The sequence below is a fragment of the Microchirus variegatus genome, assembly GCF_963457635.1.
Source record: "Microchirus variegatus genome assembly, chromosome: 13".
Taxonomy (NCBI): Eukaryota; Metazoa; Chordata; class Actinopteri; order Pleuronectiformes; family Soleidae; genus Microchirus; species Microchirus variegatus.
The window spans coordinates 20,022,842-20,039,369 of NC_139814.1; the positions used below are offsets into that span (position 1 = coordinate 20,022,842).

General features: G+C 40.9%; 1 protein-coding gene across 1 annotated transcript; it reads left to right on the forward strand.

Annotated features, from left to right (window-relative positions):
* Window positions 1-4,312: 4,312 nt before the first annotated feature.
* Window positions 4,313-11,099, forward strand: gmeb1 (glucocorticoid modulatory element binding protein 1). Its single transcript, XM_083899331.1, has 10 exons — window positions 4,313-4,343; window positions 6,006-6,198; window positions 6,566-6,618; window positions 6,719-6,834; window positions 7,505-7,608; window positions 7,870-8,018; window positions 8,153-8,278; window positions 8,388-8,525; window positions 9,100-9,237; window positions 9,366-11,099. The coding sequence occupies exons 2-10, from the start codon at window positions 6,071-6,073 to the stop codon at window positions 10,196-10,198; spliced, it is 1,785 nt and encodes a 594-aa protein (XP_083755457.1). The 5' UTR covers window positions 4,313-4,343; window positions 6,006-6,070; the 3' UTR covers window positions 10,199-11,099.
* The last annotated feature ends 5,429 nt before the right edge of the window (window positions 11,100-16,528 follow it).

Sequence of the window (16,528 nt, forward strand, 5' to 3'; positions counted from 1 at the left end):
CCAAAAAAATCTGGATCTTAAGACCGGTCTGGAGAGCAAGGCTACATCAATTCTACTGAGTGTTTAGGTTTAAAAAAAAAGGAGTAAGATCTGAATCTGGATTAGTGCTTTAACCAAACTAATGCGTCTAAAAATGTGTATCATGTGACCATTAAGGGCGTAAACATGAAGCTAATTCTCTTCTGATCGTTAAATCATGGCCGATAAGAACCAAACAGGAAGTGAATGTGGGGGTAGCTTTCACATGAAATTGAAACAGATCCATTAGCATGTTTTAAACGTCGCCATTTTGGAGCTCTTAAATGCCGAGGTAGTGTGGATGACGAGCGTTTCGAGGCCCATTTTTAAACAATATGGAGTAAGATAGACGTAGACAGTAAACCCACGGTCCTTCAAAGGTCCACGCTCCTGACTTTGAGAACCACTGCAATTTGTACAATATGTTTTTTTTGGATAGTTTGACAATCACATGTAAACATTTGGTGTCTGTAGTGAAGATGGGGATCGCCACCTGCTGGCCGGACTGTGTTTAACACGTCTTTTGTCACTCACGCAAACAGGGTTACATTGTACGATGTCTGTCACTGCGATTTGTACGTGGAGACGCTGTTTTTAGCAAACTGTACGCCGATAAACACGATTGTCCAATTCCTGAACGCCGCACAGACAAGACGACCGACTGACAGACAGACAGGCTAAAGGACAAATCCGCTTTTTGAAGGACTCGATATTATGCTTATTTCTATATCCAAAATTTAGACTCCACTTGTAATCTTATAGTTAGAAGTGCCAATCTTCTCTGTTAGTAAAACCTGGGAAATAAGCAGCTCCTATATATACATATACGTATATATATTCTCTCACTCTCAGAGAGACAGCGAATGAGCATGTTCAGTGAAATGTTGAACTGTGACTTTAATGACTTCACGTCACCGCACTGGAAAGATCACATCAACCCACTGACAACAGTGATCATCTTGGAACCTTCCAGCCCCATACACACACACGCTCACATTTCACAGCTTTATTCAAATAAATGTTATTTATTTTCTATATTATGTATACGGGAGTCCTTTATCTGATGTGATTTTACTGATTGGTTTTAAAAAAAAATTAATAAATAGATGCCCAGTGAAAAATGTTTGTCCTGCCTGTGTCATTTTTTTTACAAGGTTTGGCGCCCTCTAGTGACATGTTGAAGGAGGATCATCGTGACCTAGTTTGGTTATTTTTTGTTTATTTATTTATGGCTGTCAATTAAAAGAACATATTTACTGCCACACTAATCACGAGCATGTACTTTGTAGTTAGATGTTGTAGTTAGATGTTGTTGTTGTTGTTTTAAATAAATACACACTGAATATATATTACACATTATCTCACACACACCTAGAAGAAGTCTTCTAATGATATAATAAACTACATTTTCATATTGCGTTGTTTTATTTGATTTTATTCATTGATACAGGTTGTTTTTTGGGATTGGAGATAGTTAATAGTCCCTGCAATACATGAACGCAGCACCGTGTGGTTAGAAGCCCCGCCCCCTTTACCCATAATGCCTTTCGGATATTAAACCCACACAGAAATCTGCTCTCAAACCTGTATACAATCGCTTTTACGTACATATTTATGTACAAAAACGTCGTCATGTACGTCGTAAATATAGAATGTACCGCGAACAAGGTTGTGATTAATGTTGTCGGTTTTTCAACCTCTGACTGAGCGACGTGTTGTGTTTCCGTATATGCTGATGCATTCACGGACTCTGGTTAAAAAGGGCTTCTGCTGTGATTGGCACTGGAGTTGCGGCGAAAGCTGCATATCCAGCGGAATCGCCATCAAAAGATTTCGGAAGCACAATTTTTGATAAACCGGGCTGCCAGTGATCTACTGTCCTGGCGCCCACACATGCTGTTCAACTAAAACTATCATAAAAGCTGAAAGTCTTAATCACAGACATGCACTGGAAATGAGATGAACTGGGGAAATAGTACACTTACTTTTAATAAAATAGTCTATGCACTAATTATTTTAAACACCTTGTTTGTATTTATTGCAGGTATTTATTTATGTCAAGTATTGTACATAAATCCCATTGATGGTGAGGATATTCTCTTCAATATGTGTGATGCTAGTTAGCTGCTGCTTATGCACGAGTAGTATCCCAGAATGTAGCTTGGAAGTTGTGCTGAATAAATACCATCCTGGAGTTCACTTACCTCTCATCATTTGACCTCTCAACAGTTCTCCTCCTCCTTAGGGAAACTACGGAAGCCTTCACGTGCCAGAAAGGTTGTCGCTAGCCTTCGTTTACGCAGTAAAGCTCCAAATCAAAGTACCAAATGCTTGATTTTCTGTTCATGCTGCAAAAGAAATGTGACAGTTAGCACATAATGTCAGTGCTTGTCTAATACTGCATTTCATTTGTAGTTGGAAGTTGGAATTTCCGAGTTAAGGTTGGATGTCAAACCTGGAAATGTTAGACATGCCACATACAGGCCTGGTATAAATACTCTAGAATTTTCAGTCTTTTTGGAAGGTTTTGACACTTTTTTGAAAACAAAAACGATAAGGACCGTATAGAGTATATTGGTCGAGCACGAGTATCCTCTGGGTTATTTTCTTTTCCATTAGCGATAGCTCCTGGTACCTGCTCTGATCAAAATGACATGTCTGATACCAAACCGAGTCGAGCCGAGTAGTGCTAGAACTGTATCATGGAAAAGCACCTTTAAGTATCCATATACGTAACTCTCTTGTCTGTCTGTCTCATGAAACGTGAATTAGTTCATGAACCATAAAATAGCTTCTGAAACACTAATAAGATCATGGTTTATCTACTTGTAAACAGATCACATCCTACAATCGCTTTTACGTACATATTTATGTACAAAAACGTCGTCATGTACGTCGTAAATATAGAATATACCGTGAACAAGGTTGTGATTAATGTTGTCGGTTTTTCAACCTCTGACTGAGCGACGTGTTGTGTTTCTGTATATGCTGATGCATTCACGGATTCTGGTTAAAAAGGGCTTCTGCTGTGATTGGCACTGGAGTTGTGGCGAAAGCTGCATATCCAGCGGAATCGCCATCAAAAGATTTCGGAAGCACAATTTTTGATAAACCGGGCTGCCAGTGATCTACTGTCCTGGCGCCCACACATGCTGTTAAACAAAAACTATCATTAAAGCTGAAATTCTTAATCACAGACATGCACTGGAAATGAGATGAACTGGGGAAATAGTACACTTACTTTTAATAAAATAGTCTATTGCACTGATTATTTTAAACACCTTGTTTGTATTAATCACAAGTATTTATTTATGTCAAGTATTGTACATCAATCCCATTGATAGTGAGGATATACTCTTCAACATGTGTGATGCTAGTTAGCTGCTGCTTATGCACGAGTAGTATCCCAGAATGTAGCTTGGAAGTTGTGCTGAATAAATACCATCCTGGAGTTCACTTACCTCTCATCATTTGACCTCTCAACAGTTTTCCTCCTCCTAAGGGAAACTACGGAAGCCTTCACGTGCCACAAAGGTTGTCGCTAGCCTTCGTTTACGCAGTAAAGCTCCAAATCAAAGCACCAAATTCCATTAGCGATAGCTCCTGGTACCTGCTCTGATCAAAATGACATGTCTGATACCAAACCGAGTAGTAGTAGTGCTAGAACTGTATCTTGGAAAAGTACCTTTAAGTCTCCATATACTTAACTCTCTTGTCTGTCTGTCTCATGAAACGTGAATTAGTTCATGAACCATAAAATAGCTTCTGAAACACTAATAAGATCAAGGTTTATCTACCTGTAAACAGATCACATCCTATGCCATCCTTATCTTTGTTTTCTGTAAACATAGCATTGTTTTTCATTCATTGTCTTCATGCCACTGGAAGAGTCATGAACTGACACAGTAATCAAACTAGATCGGTCAAAATTCTGGATGTGTGTTAATCTCCTACATTTAACAAGGACATTTTTAAAATCTTAGTGTTTGTACAAGAGAAAAGGGCCAGAAAAGTGTAAAAGTACATCTCAGTGCTTCAGATGCAGTGTACTACCAACTTTAACATCATTAAAACACCAATATTATCTCATGAAACTCGTTAAAACGTTGTGTATTGTACTATAATATTAACGCACGTATGTCTTACACACACAGTGAAAACCAGAGTCGTTTAAAATAAAGTGAAATGCAGTAGAATTTGAAAAAATAGAGGTTCTGGTTCACGAGAGCGGGCGCAGATCAGCAGGAAGTCAAGCTACATGAGCGGAAGTGCGCATGCGCCGCAGCTCTCCACAATCTAAGGGATGCGTTTCTGCTCTTAAAACGGTAAGGATACGCTCATTTTCTCCATGTACCGATTCAAATGTGGTTTACGGTTAATTTTAGCCGCTCGTACGCGGCGGGCGGTTGTTTAATCCGCGGCTATCGGGCGAAAAAGCGGAGTCGGGGCGGCGCGAGAGACAGCCTCGCGCGGAATGGAGGGGCAGCAGCGGCGCCGCCGCCGCCGTGCCGTTGTTTGCTGTACGTGCCGCCGCACAGGGAGACGTCATTTTGAGGGGGAGCGGAGAGTTAAAATGCACAGTTACGAAAGGACGTACGGTTCATAGTCGAGCGGCACGTAACCGCCACATTCTAAGTGCCGAGCCAAGCCTGCGTGGGCCACTATAGTTCACGTTGTCACCGCACATTCACGCTACTCGTGAGTTACGCCCTTAATGCGTGAGCCACAATGGCTGCTTAGTATCGCGGCTGCTGAGCCGAGTGAGCTCTGCTCTGCTGCCCACGGACGCCGTGACAGAAAAAACCCACTCAACTTTACCGAAATAGACGCATTCATGGTGAATTCAACACTAGCGTTTACACGTGAATGTGAGCGGGCTGTTTATAGCGTCACTCAGCAGCGGCTTCGATAAATCAAACGTATTTGCGGCTCTCGTTTCCAGATATTGTCGCACTTAGGTCGTCACTTTTGCGCTAAAAGTTGACACTTTAAAAAAAAAAAAAAAAAAGCGGGTGGATTTACGTACACGAGATAAGACGAGTGTGGTCTTGGTGATAAAAGAGCTCATCACAGGAGCCTTCATTTCACATTATTTCATATAAATAAGTCTTTTTAGAGATAAATATATATCATTTAATTTATTTGATATTCTGTTTACATGTACATTTTGAATTTATCTCATATTTTCCATTATGAAACCAGAAAATATTGACATATAAGAAACTGAAATGTCAGAGATAACTTGTTTTAATGATGCAAAAACGACTCGATTATCAAAACAGTTATAATATACATCTATAATTTAGTCTCAGCCCTATAAGTAATAGAAGATAAATGCAAAATAAACATGTAAACAGAAAAATATCAATACTGAATTTATCATGTTTTTTTATATATATAGACAATTAATTTAATAATCATATTTTATATTTTTAATTTGTCTGATTTTCCAGTTTCTTAAATGTGAATATTTCCTGGTTTCTTAATGGAGCGCATGAGATAAATGCAAAATAAACATGAAAAATTAAGAATATGTTATACAAGAAAAAGGCAAAAAAAGAGTTTGTCAATGAAGTTATCTCGTCAGCTGATGCAGTGATTTGGGTTGGGACCCATAGATACATCACAGGAGATTTTTGAAATACATTAAGTGAAGTTTTATTTAATTTACCAATTGACATAACAATATTTTGGTTAAATTTAGCTAAGTGTTTGTGCGAAACTCATTCGTTGTACCATAGATTTGTTTTAGTAGTGGGTTTTAGTCAAAGGGATCATCCTGGTTATTTGAAATAATGACTTACTATTAAAAATGAGTGTCTGATTAGATGCTTATGCTAGCAGTAGAGCAGCAACTAAAAACATCAATTATTTCAATGGACTCCGATGTCTTCAAATGTCTCTGTCTTCTAAGAAAAGGTTGTCCTCTATCAGGTTTTTATCTTCGACTTTCACCTTCTATGATTTGTCCTGTCTCTGTCCTTCAGATGAATACACTCCTGGACAGCTGTCCCGTGAAAGCAGCCGCTCTGTCGAGTCTACTCTGAGCGCGATGGCGACCGCAGATGAGGTCACGGTGTCCATGGGGGAGGTGGTGATGGTGAAGGCCGACGGGGACGGTGACCCCAATGACCCCAATAAGACTCAGGTCATCCTCCAACTCCAGCCAATCACCACTGGGTATGTAGTCAAATGGGAATGATGGTATTTTACGACCTGGGTCTTATGTTTATTAGTTAAGTTTTCTGATTTTTCAGCTTCTTAAATGTGAATATTTTCTGTTGTCTTTGCTCCATATGAGAAAGAAATCCTTAAAACTGAGTAAGTTTGGTTTTTTTGAAGAGAACTTCATAATTTCCAGGTTTGGTAAATATTTTTCAACATTTTATGACACAAGTACTCAAATAATCGAGAAAGTAATCATCGGATTAATTGATAATTGTTAGTTGCAGCTCTATTTTAGTTATCAGTTATATCGGGAGATCTTGCTGTGTTTGAACTCTTGAACTCTACCTTTAGTTTTGTGTTTTGTTTTGTCTTTTTCCAGAGATGAATCTGCTGAAACAGATGCAGCTGTCATGGCGGTTGAAGAACATGCCGGTAAGAGGTTGTTTGTTGTTGTTAGGATAGCATTTTTATTTTTATCGCTACAGTCTCTTCATGTTTAATTGTGTATCTTTTCTTTTTTTTTTTCCCACAGACAAAGCAGATGGAGAAGAAGTAGAACTCGGTTGTCCCATAACGTGTGGCGACTGCAAAGCTGTGCTGCTTGTGAAGAAATTTGTGTGTCCAGGAATCAACGTAAAATGTGTGAAGGTAGGTTGATTCATGATTGTTTTTAAAGAAGACGCTGAAGCAAAACTCCCATCACCAGTGGTTGTTTTTCCTCCAATAATTGATTCAGTGTTTGGTTAGTTGTTTCCCAAACCTCGAAATGATGATGTTAAGTGATTTCTTTGTCATATGGAGCAAATAAACCGGAAAATATTCACATTTAAGAAGCTGAACAATAAGAAAACATGTCCTAATAATGGAAAAAAAGACTGAACATAGTTGGTGATCCATTAAGTAATCAATGAACCTCAAACAAAATGAGTTGGAGGAAAAAAGAAAACAACACCACTATTCTTATTTTATCTAGCTAATAAAATGAAGTAAGATCAAATAAAATACTTAATCTATGTTTGCTTTATAAGCCTCAAAAAAGAAAGACATTATATTGGACTAAACCACTTAATCAGCTTCATTGCTTTGTGACATTATGAAGTTTCAATGTTTCCTAAAGACTGGGTCGGGACCCACAGATGGGTCACAAGATATTATTTTTGGTCCCCAAATTAATTTTTCCAAAGATTTATGTGTATATGTTTTAAAAACATGTTGTAGTCCTGGAAATGATGTAAATTAGAAGCTATAGACACATTTGTTTGCTGTCTTTAGAAGGTTGAAGGTAAACACTGATGTTACTAACCTTTCTCTGCTCCAGTATGAAGACCAGCTCATCAGCCCCAAGCAGTTTGTGCACATCTCTGGAAAAGCCACTCTGAAAGACTGGAAGAGAGCCATCAGGATGGGCGGAGTCATGCTCAGGTCAGGGGACTTTAATGTTCTCACTTTTTAGTCATCATCATCATCATCATCACAGGTTACATGCAGGCCGTCACACGCACGGCGTGAATCTCTAATCTGAAACGAGGACAGAACAAATCATTCCTGTGTAGCTTTTTATCTTTATAACTAACGACACGCTGCTCTGTAACATCTGTGCTGTAAATGAGATGATAATTAGGATTCCAGGCCTCACACTGTGTGTGTTAAATTTACCACTGATGCGTGGTTTCTCCTCTCCAGAAAAATGATGGATTCAGGTCAGCTGGACTTTTACCAGCACAGCACTCTGTGCACCAACACGTGCCGCAGCACGAAGTTTGACCTGCTCATCAACAACACGCGCTTTCCTCCAGACGGCAGCGGACTGACCACGCCCACATCTTCTCAAGGTGAGAGCACATCATTCACGTGACACAACGTGTTACATATGATGTCATGTTTGTGGTCGACTTGTTAGCCTTTACAGCCAATGATATTGGTTAGAATATTCACGCTGTCTTTGTCTTTCCATCATGAACTGCAGCTCAGGTGGTTCTGGGTGATGGTGTGACGGTGGCTGAGGACAGAGCAGAGGCTGTGACTGTGAAAACAGACTGGAGCTCCATGTCACAGGAGTCTGTCGACAAGAAGGAATCTAACGAGATCTCAGGTCAGAGACACACACATGCCAGCACAGACCTGCTGTGGAAGGTTATACATAAAAACTCCTCACTGACAGGTGCTATGTTTCCCTCTGTCTGTCTGTCTGTCTGTCACAGAGGACACACTGAACTTCTGGAAGGGAATCGCTGACGTGGGTTTGCTGGGTGAAGTGGTGACCAACATCAGCACCGAGCTGCTGGAGCTGCTCAACGGTGTCCAGCAGCTCAGGAATCTGGCTGCTTTACAGGACACAGGTACACAATGATGCCAACACACACACACACACACACTGTTCTGCTGAGAAGACTCACCATGACATCACAGCATTGTGAATAAAACTTCATTGACACCTTTTCGTTCTTTTAAAATAATAATTAACGACATGCACAGTCAATGATAGAGATTAGTGAAGTTTGCGCTCAGTGGGATTTAGCAGCGCTTACATTTAAATGCCTTTTCTATTTAGGCCATGTTGAATCCCTCAGGGTTAACCACTAAAAGACAATGTAAACATTTTCCATTGTCCACTTTGTGCATAAAGCTGTAGTTAGTAAAGCTGTAAAATGTCTGTTAGATTCCAATCATTGTTCCATCAGCTCCTTGTGAGGTAAGGAAATAAAAATGATTGGTACTGCACGAACAAAAGGAGGGGAAGAACAAATTCAACAGCCGGTTTTAAGCTGATGGATGAAAAAAACAATCAACAGCAGGACATTTTAAAATGTCTATGAGCGTTGTCAGTGAATAAAATGTACAACGGCTGAATTTGTTCCTTTCCTTTCTGACTGATCACGTGACCCTTTTGATTGATTGCCGCACTGATCCCAGATTCCTGTCTGGTAGAGGTGGCGGTGCTCAGTAACCTGGCTCAAGTGTTCGGCCTGCTGGACTCTGTGAAGAAGGTGCTGGAGAGGAGGAGGCAGCAGACGGATCCCAGCCAGCAGCAGATCCTCAGCACACTCAGCAGTGAGTAAACGTCAAAACACGCCGTTCATCTTCTCGTTATGCGTGAACAGAGCCTGTTTAACCTCAAATAATCACTGTTTTCTTCAAGCAGACACTTAAAGCAGTTGTTTTCCTTGGTCTGTGTTCAGGTCTGGAAGTGCAGCTGGAACAGCAGAGGAAGCAGCAGCAGGTTCGAGCTCTTCTCTCCTGCCCGCAGCCGGCCAAAAGCAAACCCCCCAAACGTCAAACCAAGCGGCCTCGCCTCCAGAGACCCGCCTCCACCACCACGCTCCTGACCTCCCCCATCAACCATCAGGCCACCCTGCACCCGCAGCAGTTCACCGTCCTGTCCCCCATCTCACTGTCCGGTCAGCCCTTCACCGTGGCGGGTTTGCCCATCGCCTCCCTCGCCCAGTCCTCAAACACCGTCACGCTGCTTCCTGCCGGGTCGCAGCTCTTCACGCGCTACATGGTGGCTGGAGACGGGAAGTCGGACACCATCACCTTACACCCGTCCTCGGGGCTCACACTGGTGGGCACCACCGCTGCCATGCAGGACTCCAGCCAGCTGGGGACAATGGTGAGCCCTGTAGAGCTGGTGCACCTGAGCCAGCAGGGCGGCAGCACAGAGGTGGTGCCCATAGAGGCTCAGATGATGGACGGCACCATGCTGGTCCAGAGCGAGGTGGACTCTGGTCAGGAGCACACGGTCATCGAGATCAACCCCACGCCGGTGGAGCAGACGGTGGGAGTGATGGAGCTGCAGCTGAGCGGAGACTCGGGCACAGACGCAGCCGCCATGGTCGTTCAGAGCGCCATGGAGGTGACGATGGCTCCCGAGGGGGAGGAGCCTCAGTGCCAAATGCAGGAGGAGCAGACTGAAGGGGTTCAGGGGCTGCAGCTGGACGCCAGCGGACAGTTGTCTGGCGTCCAGATAGTGGTGATAGAGGACAGCACTCAGGAAGAAAACAAGGTGAAATGAGACTCGTCTGAAGTTAAACCATCTGGTATTAAATCAACGTCTGTCCTGAGAGATCTGACCCCAGGTGGAGGGCGCCGAGTTAGTGTGGCGTTAAAATGCTTCCCACTTCACCACCGCTCTTTGCTAATTCACACGGAAGTTAGTGCAGTTCAGAGGAACAAAATGACAGCACTGTGCTAAAGGTCTGAGGTCGTGTGAGGTCACCAGACCTAAAGTCTGAGGTCGTCTGAGGTCACCGGCAGCTTTATTGTTTTTTATGTCTGACAAATTCTGTCATCGTAGACGTTTGGATTGAAATAAAGTGACTGAACGTTGGTCAATGAGTTAAACTCAGACAACACGGGTATGTGATGAATAAACCTGGTGTAATTCACAGCAGAGATTTGTTTAGTAGGGATGCACTGATACGTACATTAGTATTTAATAATAACATTACAGCAAACAAACTAATGTAGAAAACAATATTTGTTTGCTTCATTTCGACTGTGAACAAAAACAGGGCTGCAACGTTTATTCAGTTAATCGTCAACTATTTTGATTATTCTGTTTTAGAGGGGTTAAAAATTATTAAAACATTAGATACTATTTCTGCTTAAACATTTACAGTTCCCTTTCAAAAAGAATTTGATTTAAATGAATAAAACTTACTATTTAGTGGCAAATCCTTCGATGTTATGTTTCCGTGTCTTTACAAACTGCTGAGTCATTGCGACACATCTGCTTACTGCTGCTCAGCTCACTGTCAGTATCAGCGCATCCCTATGTATTCAGGTTTTAGAGGGTCAGAATGTAAGAAATCACATCTGTGTCTTCCAGATTATGGTTGGACATGGTTCAGTCCCATTTAGGTTCAAGTTCAGATGTTAATCTCAGCGACCATCAAAAATTTAAACATTTCAGGTGCTGGATTGTGTTCAAATGTTGTCACTGTGTGGTCATTCTATCATTTGTGATAAAAGACAACAAATCTAGCGGTGGCCTGAGACTTTTGCACACAGTGCTGCGTGTTTTTAAAGACTCTGAATGTTTGTCATCAGTGTGTCACACAGCGACTGAGACACAGTTTGAACTGAGACGATTTTTTAAAGAAAAGACGCTGAGTGAACCACAATCTTCCACGTGCTGCTGTAAGGTTTCAACCATTAGACGAGAGAGACGAGACTCTAAGTGTTGATCAGTGTTGATATTGTGGTGATGTTCACAAATAAATCAGCGTGTGAAGAGCTAACGGAGTGTAAATAACTGCTTTGAGTTCACAGTCAAACTCTCTAACCGGTGACAACAAAACAACAAAGTGCTAATAAACATGTTCCTTTTTTAAATAATAATAATAATGTAATATTAATAAACTTATTTATATGGAAACGTGTTACAAAGTGCATTATCGTCATAATCAGGTAAGAGAACTGTTAAAAGTACGACATTAAAATGAGTAATGAGTGAAAGCAAAAAAACATATTTAAAACACATTTAAGATGTGATTTGTCTGAAATGAATTGGAAGACGGGGCTTTGTGGTGGAGCAGGGGTTAGCATTGCTGCCTCACAGCAAGAAGGTCACAGTTTCGGATCCCAGTTCAAATGTGAGCCTTTCTATGTGGAGTGTGCCTGTGCGTGTGTGTGTGTGTATTCAGATTGGGATTAGGTTAACTGGGCGCTCTAAGGGCTTTACAACCAATACACAGCTTTCATAAAAATGATGATGTCATAGGCTAACCTCTCTTATCTTCGGCTTCTTTAGTTTGGAGTTTGTACTCAGCAAACACGCTTCATGCACGTCCTCCTATGGAAGCTCGTTTGCGCCATCTGTGTAAAAAAAGACACAACTAAGTCATAATCATGAAATTGAACATGACCTACCAACTTGTATTATTATTTATTGACAGATTTTCAGTGTTGAGCACAAACACAAGTTCCACACACTCTGACAAACTAAACCGAGCCTGATCACTAACCTTAACCATAACCAGTTCATCCTTAACCATAACCATAAGTCAAATCTTGGCCCTTAATGTAACCAGTTCCTCAGAAACGAGATTAGTTTTAGTTTGTGAGGATTAGTCACCAAACCCTTTCAGAGAGCTTCTTTAAACAGTTTGTCCACTAGAGGGCAGTGTCGCCCCATGTTTGCTTATTTTTTGGGCTTTTTTTCATTCAAACAGAAAATCCTGAAAGCAGAATGATGTCATTCATAAAAACACAGACTTTCAGACTTTGTCGTCTCGTCTTTTTCTACGTGAGTGAATATGAATGCTGTGAATCCTCAGACTGTAGCTCAAAACTATAATGGCATACATTAATTATCATTCAAAATATATCATTTATTTATTTAAGAACCTTAAATTCGTCCACTGCACTGAGATACAAACACACAGTGATGTGACTATCAGTGACCATTCAAGCCTAAATATATATTTTTAAGGAAAACCCTTAACTTAAAAACGTTAAACTGTGCCCTGATGTGATGTTTATAAAAGGTCTTAAACTGGCCTGAAATGTCCCATAATCCCTCAGTGTCCCCCGGTGTGTGGCGTGTTCTTAAAGAGGGAAGATTAGAGCGTCTGGTGGAGTCAGACAGAGACAGATGTGTCGTCAGGTGAACCACAGCTCAGCTCTCTGTCCTCGTTCTGCAGCTGCAGCGACACCATCGTCCCTCACCAATCCTCTTCTCCTTTTTCACCTCATTCTCATCTCTCCATCCCTCTCTCTCTCTGTGTGTGTGTCCTCTTCTACCACTCCGTTACTGCCCTCATTTCTCTCATCTCTGCTCTAATTTTGAGGCTGGATTTAAAGCTCCAGTCTGTAACCTGTGTTGTCTGGACCAGACACAGACGTCAGGTGAGTGTGCAGAACAATGTGAGATACTGTTATCTCGCTGACATCAGAGAGGACGGGATCGTTTTATGTGAAAATAAGTTAGACTAACCTCTCTTATCATTGTCGTCTTCTTCTTCATGACATCACTTCATGACATCCTTCTATGGAAGCTCATTTGTGCCATCTGTGCAAAAGTAAAGTCAAAATCATGAGATACTAAGTCAAAATTATGGGCTAGCAAGTCATAATTAAGACACACTAAGTCATATTTTTGAGACACTAAGTCAATTATGAGATGCTAAGTCATACTTAAGAGATGCTAAGTCATAATTAAGACATACTAAGTCAAAATTAAGAGATGCTAAGACATACTTAAGAGATGCTAAGTCATAATTAAGACATACTAAATCAAAATTAAGAGATGCTAAGGCATAATTAAGAGATGCTAAGTCACAATTAAGAGATGCTAAGTCATAATTAAGACATACTAAGTCAAAATTAAGAGATGCTAAGTCATAAGTAAGAGATATGAGTCAAAATTATCAGATACTAAGTAAAAATTATGAGATATAAGTCAAAATGTAGACACACTAAGTCATAATTAAGAGATACTAAGATCCTACTTTGTTTGACACAGTGATCTAAATCTAAATTTACCTGCTGTGTTTATTTGTGGACGGGTTTAAAGAACGACAGCGCTGATCTAAATACTTCAGGGAAAAGAAGAGTAAGAGAGAGTTAAGTATCAGTTTAACCTGGTGTCACTTCATCATCTGCACAGAGACAGGATTTAAATAATCTGAATTAACAGTAATGAGGACACAGTTATAGCAGCAGCAGCAGCAGCGGTTGTTTCTGTGATGTCGTGTATTTCCTGACACAATCCTCGTCCTTCTTATCTCGTGGTTTTGCTTGTTTACCTCTAACTCTCTGTAGGGAATTCCTCACAAACAACATTATCTTCTCGTTTCCCTGGAGACGTCTTTACAGTTTTCCTTTCACGTCGTCAACATTCCAGGGAAGACGCCGGAGTGATTGACATGAATGAATAAATACATATCACAAAATAACCACAATTGTAATTCATTGTCATTGTCTGATTGTATAATAAAACTAGAAAAGCACTCGGAGAGCGCAGACCACCACCAAGGCAGCTCAATCTGCACTTTCACCATTAGATGCTGCCAATTCTTACACACTGGACCGTTAAGTCTTTAGATTGTTTCAGGTTTCATGTTTCATGTTTTTATGTGTTCTTATATTTGTTGCCTCTTTGGGACAATTTTCAGTCATAAACACTGACCTTATCAGGACCAGTATAGTCCTCATGGAGACCATGGAGAAACTGGTCCTAATGCGGCAGAACCACATTTCTGAGGAACTGGTTAGGTTAAGGGCTAAGATGTGGATTGTGGTTAGATAAAGGTTAGGGTTAGGCATTAAATTGGTTGGGGTTAAGTACAAACCACAGGGAGTGAGGATATTTTTGGGGTTAGGGTTAAGGCTTTCTCAGGGTTAAATTTGGTTTTAGGGTCAGTATTGGGTTTAGGTTAGGGATTTATTTACTGAAGTGATAATATTGCGGGGAACCAGGACAGCGCATGTGTATGTTCTTGTATTTATATATTTGTGAGGTCCAATAAAACCCCTAAAAAACAGTCTTTGTGAGGACATTTTCTCTGATCCTCATCTTTTTTCCTCACAGGGTTTTTTCAGGGATTAAGACCTGGTTTCAAGGTTAGGGGACTAGGGAATGCATTATGTATATGAAGTGTCCTCATTAAGATATACAACCAAGTGTGTGTGTGTGTGTGTGTGTGTGTGTGTTGGGAGGAGGTGAAGTGAGGAGTCTCTCTCTCTCTTTAACAGCAGGGGTGGAGAGTGGGAGGAGGGAGGGAGGCACAGGCTCAGAGGGTCCGGGCTGCAGACGCTGATCGTCGGTCAGTGAGCTTCAGCAGCTCTCGCTGTGCGCAGGTTCGCGGTGCGCGCTCAGACTTTTACGCACGGATCTTCAGCTCCGGTGAAGACATGGATTTGACTGAAAAGAACTGACTGAAAAAAGTTGCGTTTGTATGTTTGTTTGAGACCTCAGACAATGGAGAGACTATTACGCACAGTGAAGCCTCTCACATCATCGGGTTCAGCGCTGTGGTGAGGGTGTGAGGAGCAGCGGAGGAGGACACCTGCACACTCACAGTCTCCACACTGACCATCACTGACCATCACTCTGCTCCGTGTGTCCAACTCACGCGCTGCAGCTGCACAAACGGCGCATTTGTTGCGCTTATTTTGCATCAACGAGGACTGCGGTTGAAACAAAAAGAGCGCGAGCATCAACACAGGTGAGTTTTTATTCCAAAAAAACAAAGCATGTGTATGTAATTAATTCACTGAAATGCAAATGAGATGTCATCAGAGATGAAAGAAACTCAAAATTATACTGAACTATTAACATCTCTGATAATAAGGTAATATTTTCTAGATGAATTGAGTAATTGTTCGGCTACAAACCTGTAAATAATGATATTTTCGAATGTCTTGTTTTGTTCACAAACCAAAATGATTCAGTTTTAATGAATTCTTTGTCGAACGGAGCAAAGAAAACAGAATATATTCACACTTAAGAAGTTTAAAAATCAGATATAGTTGACGGTCAATGTAGTGATCGACTAATAATTGAAGAATGGTTGCAGTCCTACTGATACTTGTTCAGTTTATTCACAATCTCTACAGCCTGCACATGTTCTTTGTTTATGTTGTATGTATGCATCTTGTGGTAAAAGAGCTCAGCTCCCAGTGGATCTGAAATTTGGTTTGTGAAGGTTTGCAAATCAAATTATGAGCGAGTGAGCATCTGTTTTAAACTCTTGCTGCTTATTTTTGCATATACTATATATACTATTGTAACAGAGAAGAGAAACATGGGACTTCTAACAGTTAAAAATGAAGGATTTAAGGAATTAAACCAAAGAAATTGCACTTTACATGTTGAGACTAAATGGTAAATGGTTCGTATTAACGTAGCATTTTCTAGCCTTGGTCATCAATCAAAGCGCATTAACACTCACACCATCTCTGAACAGCCAGGAGCGATTCAAACACATTAGTGTGTAGATGAGAGCAGTCGGGGATCAAACCCTGACTTTCCGGTTAGAAGCTGCCCACTGATCCACAGCAGCACCTTACAATACAATGAAAACTGTCATTATTTGGTCTCTCAAGAAAAAAACAACATGCTTCCTTCACAAATCGGAGAATTAAACCTTTAAATGACTCAACAACTGTATATAAAGGGATGAATTTTTGCATTTTTGCTTGTAAAATGTAATTGCAAATTGAACTGAGTAGAAAACTGTATATTTGTGACAATAATCTCTCTCTGTGTGTGTTTGAATGTTGCAGGAAATGAAAGCGGTGTAGATCCTGACATGTCTGCACCGTTCGCCTCGTCCCGTCTCCAGGAAACACAGAAATAAAAGAGAGTAGAGGAAAAAAACACCAAACCCCAGGGGTT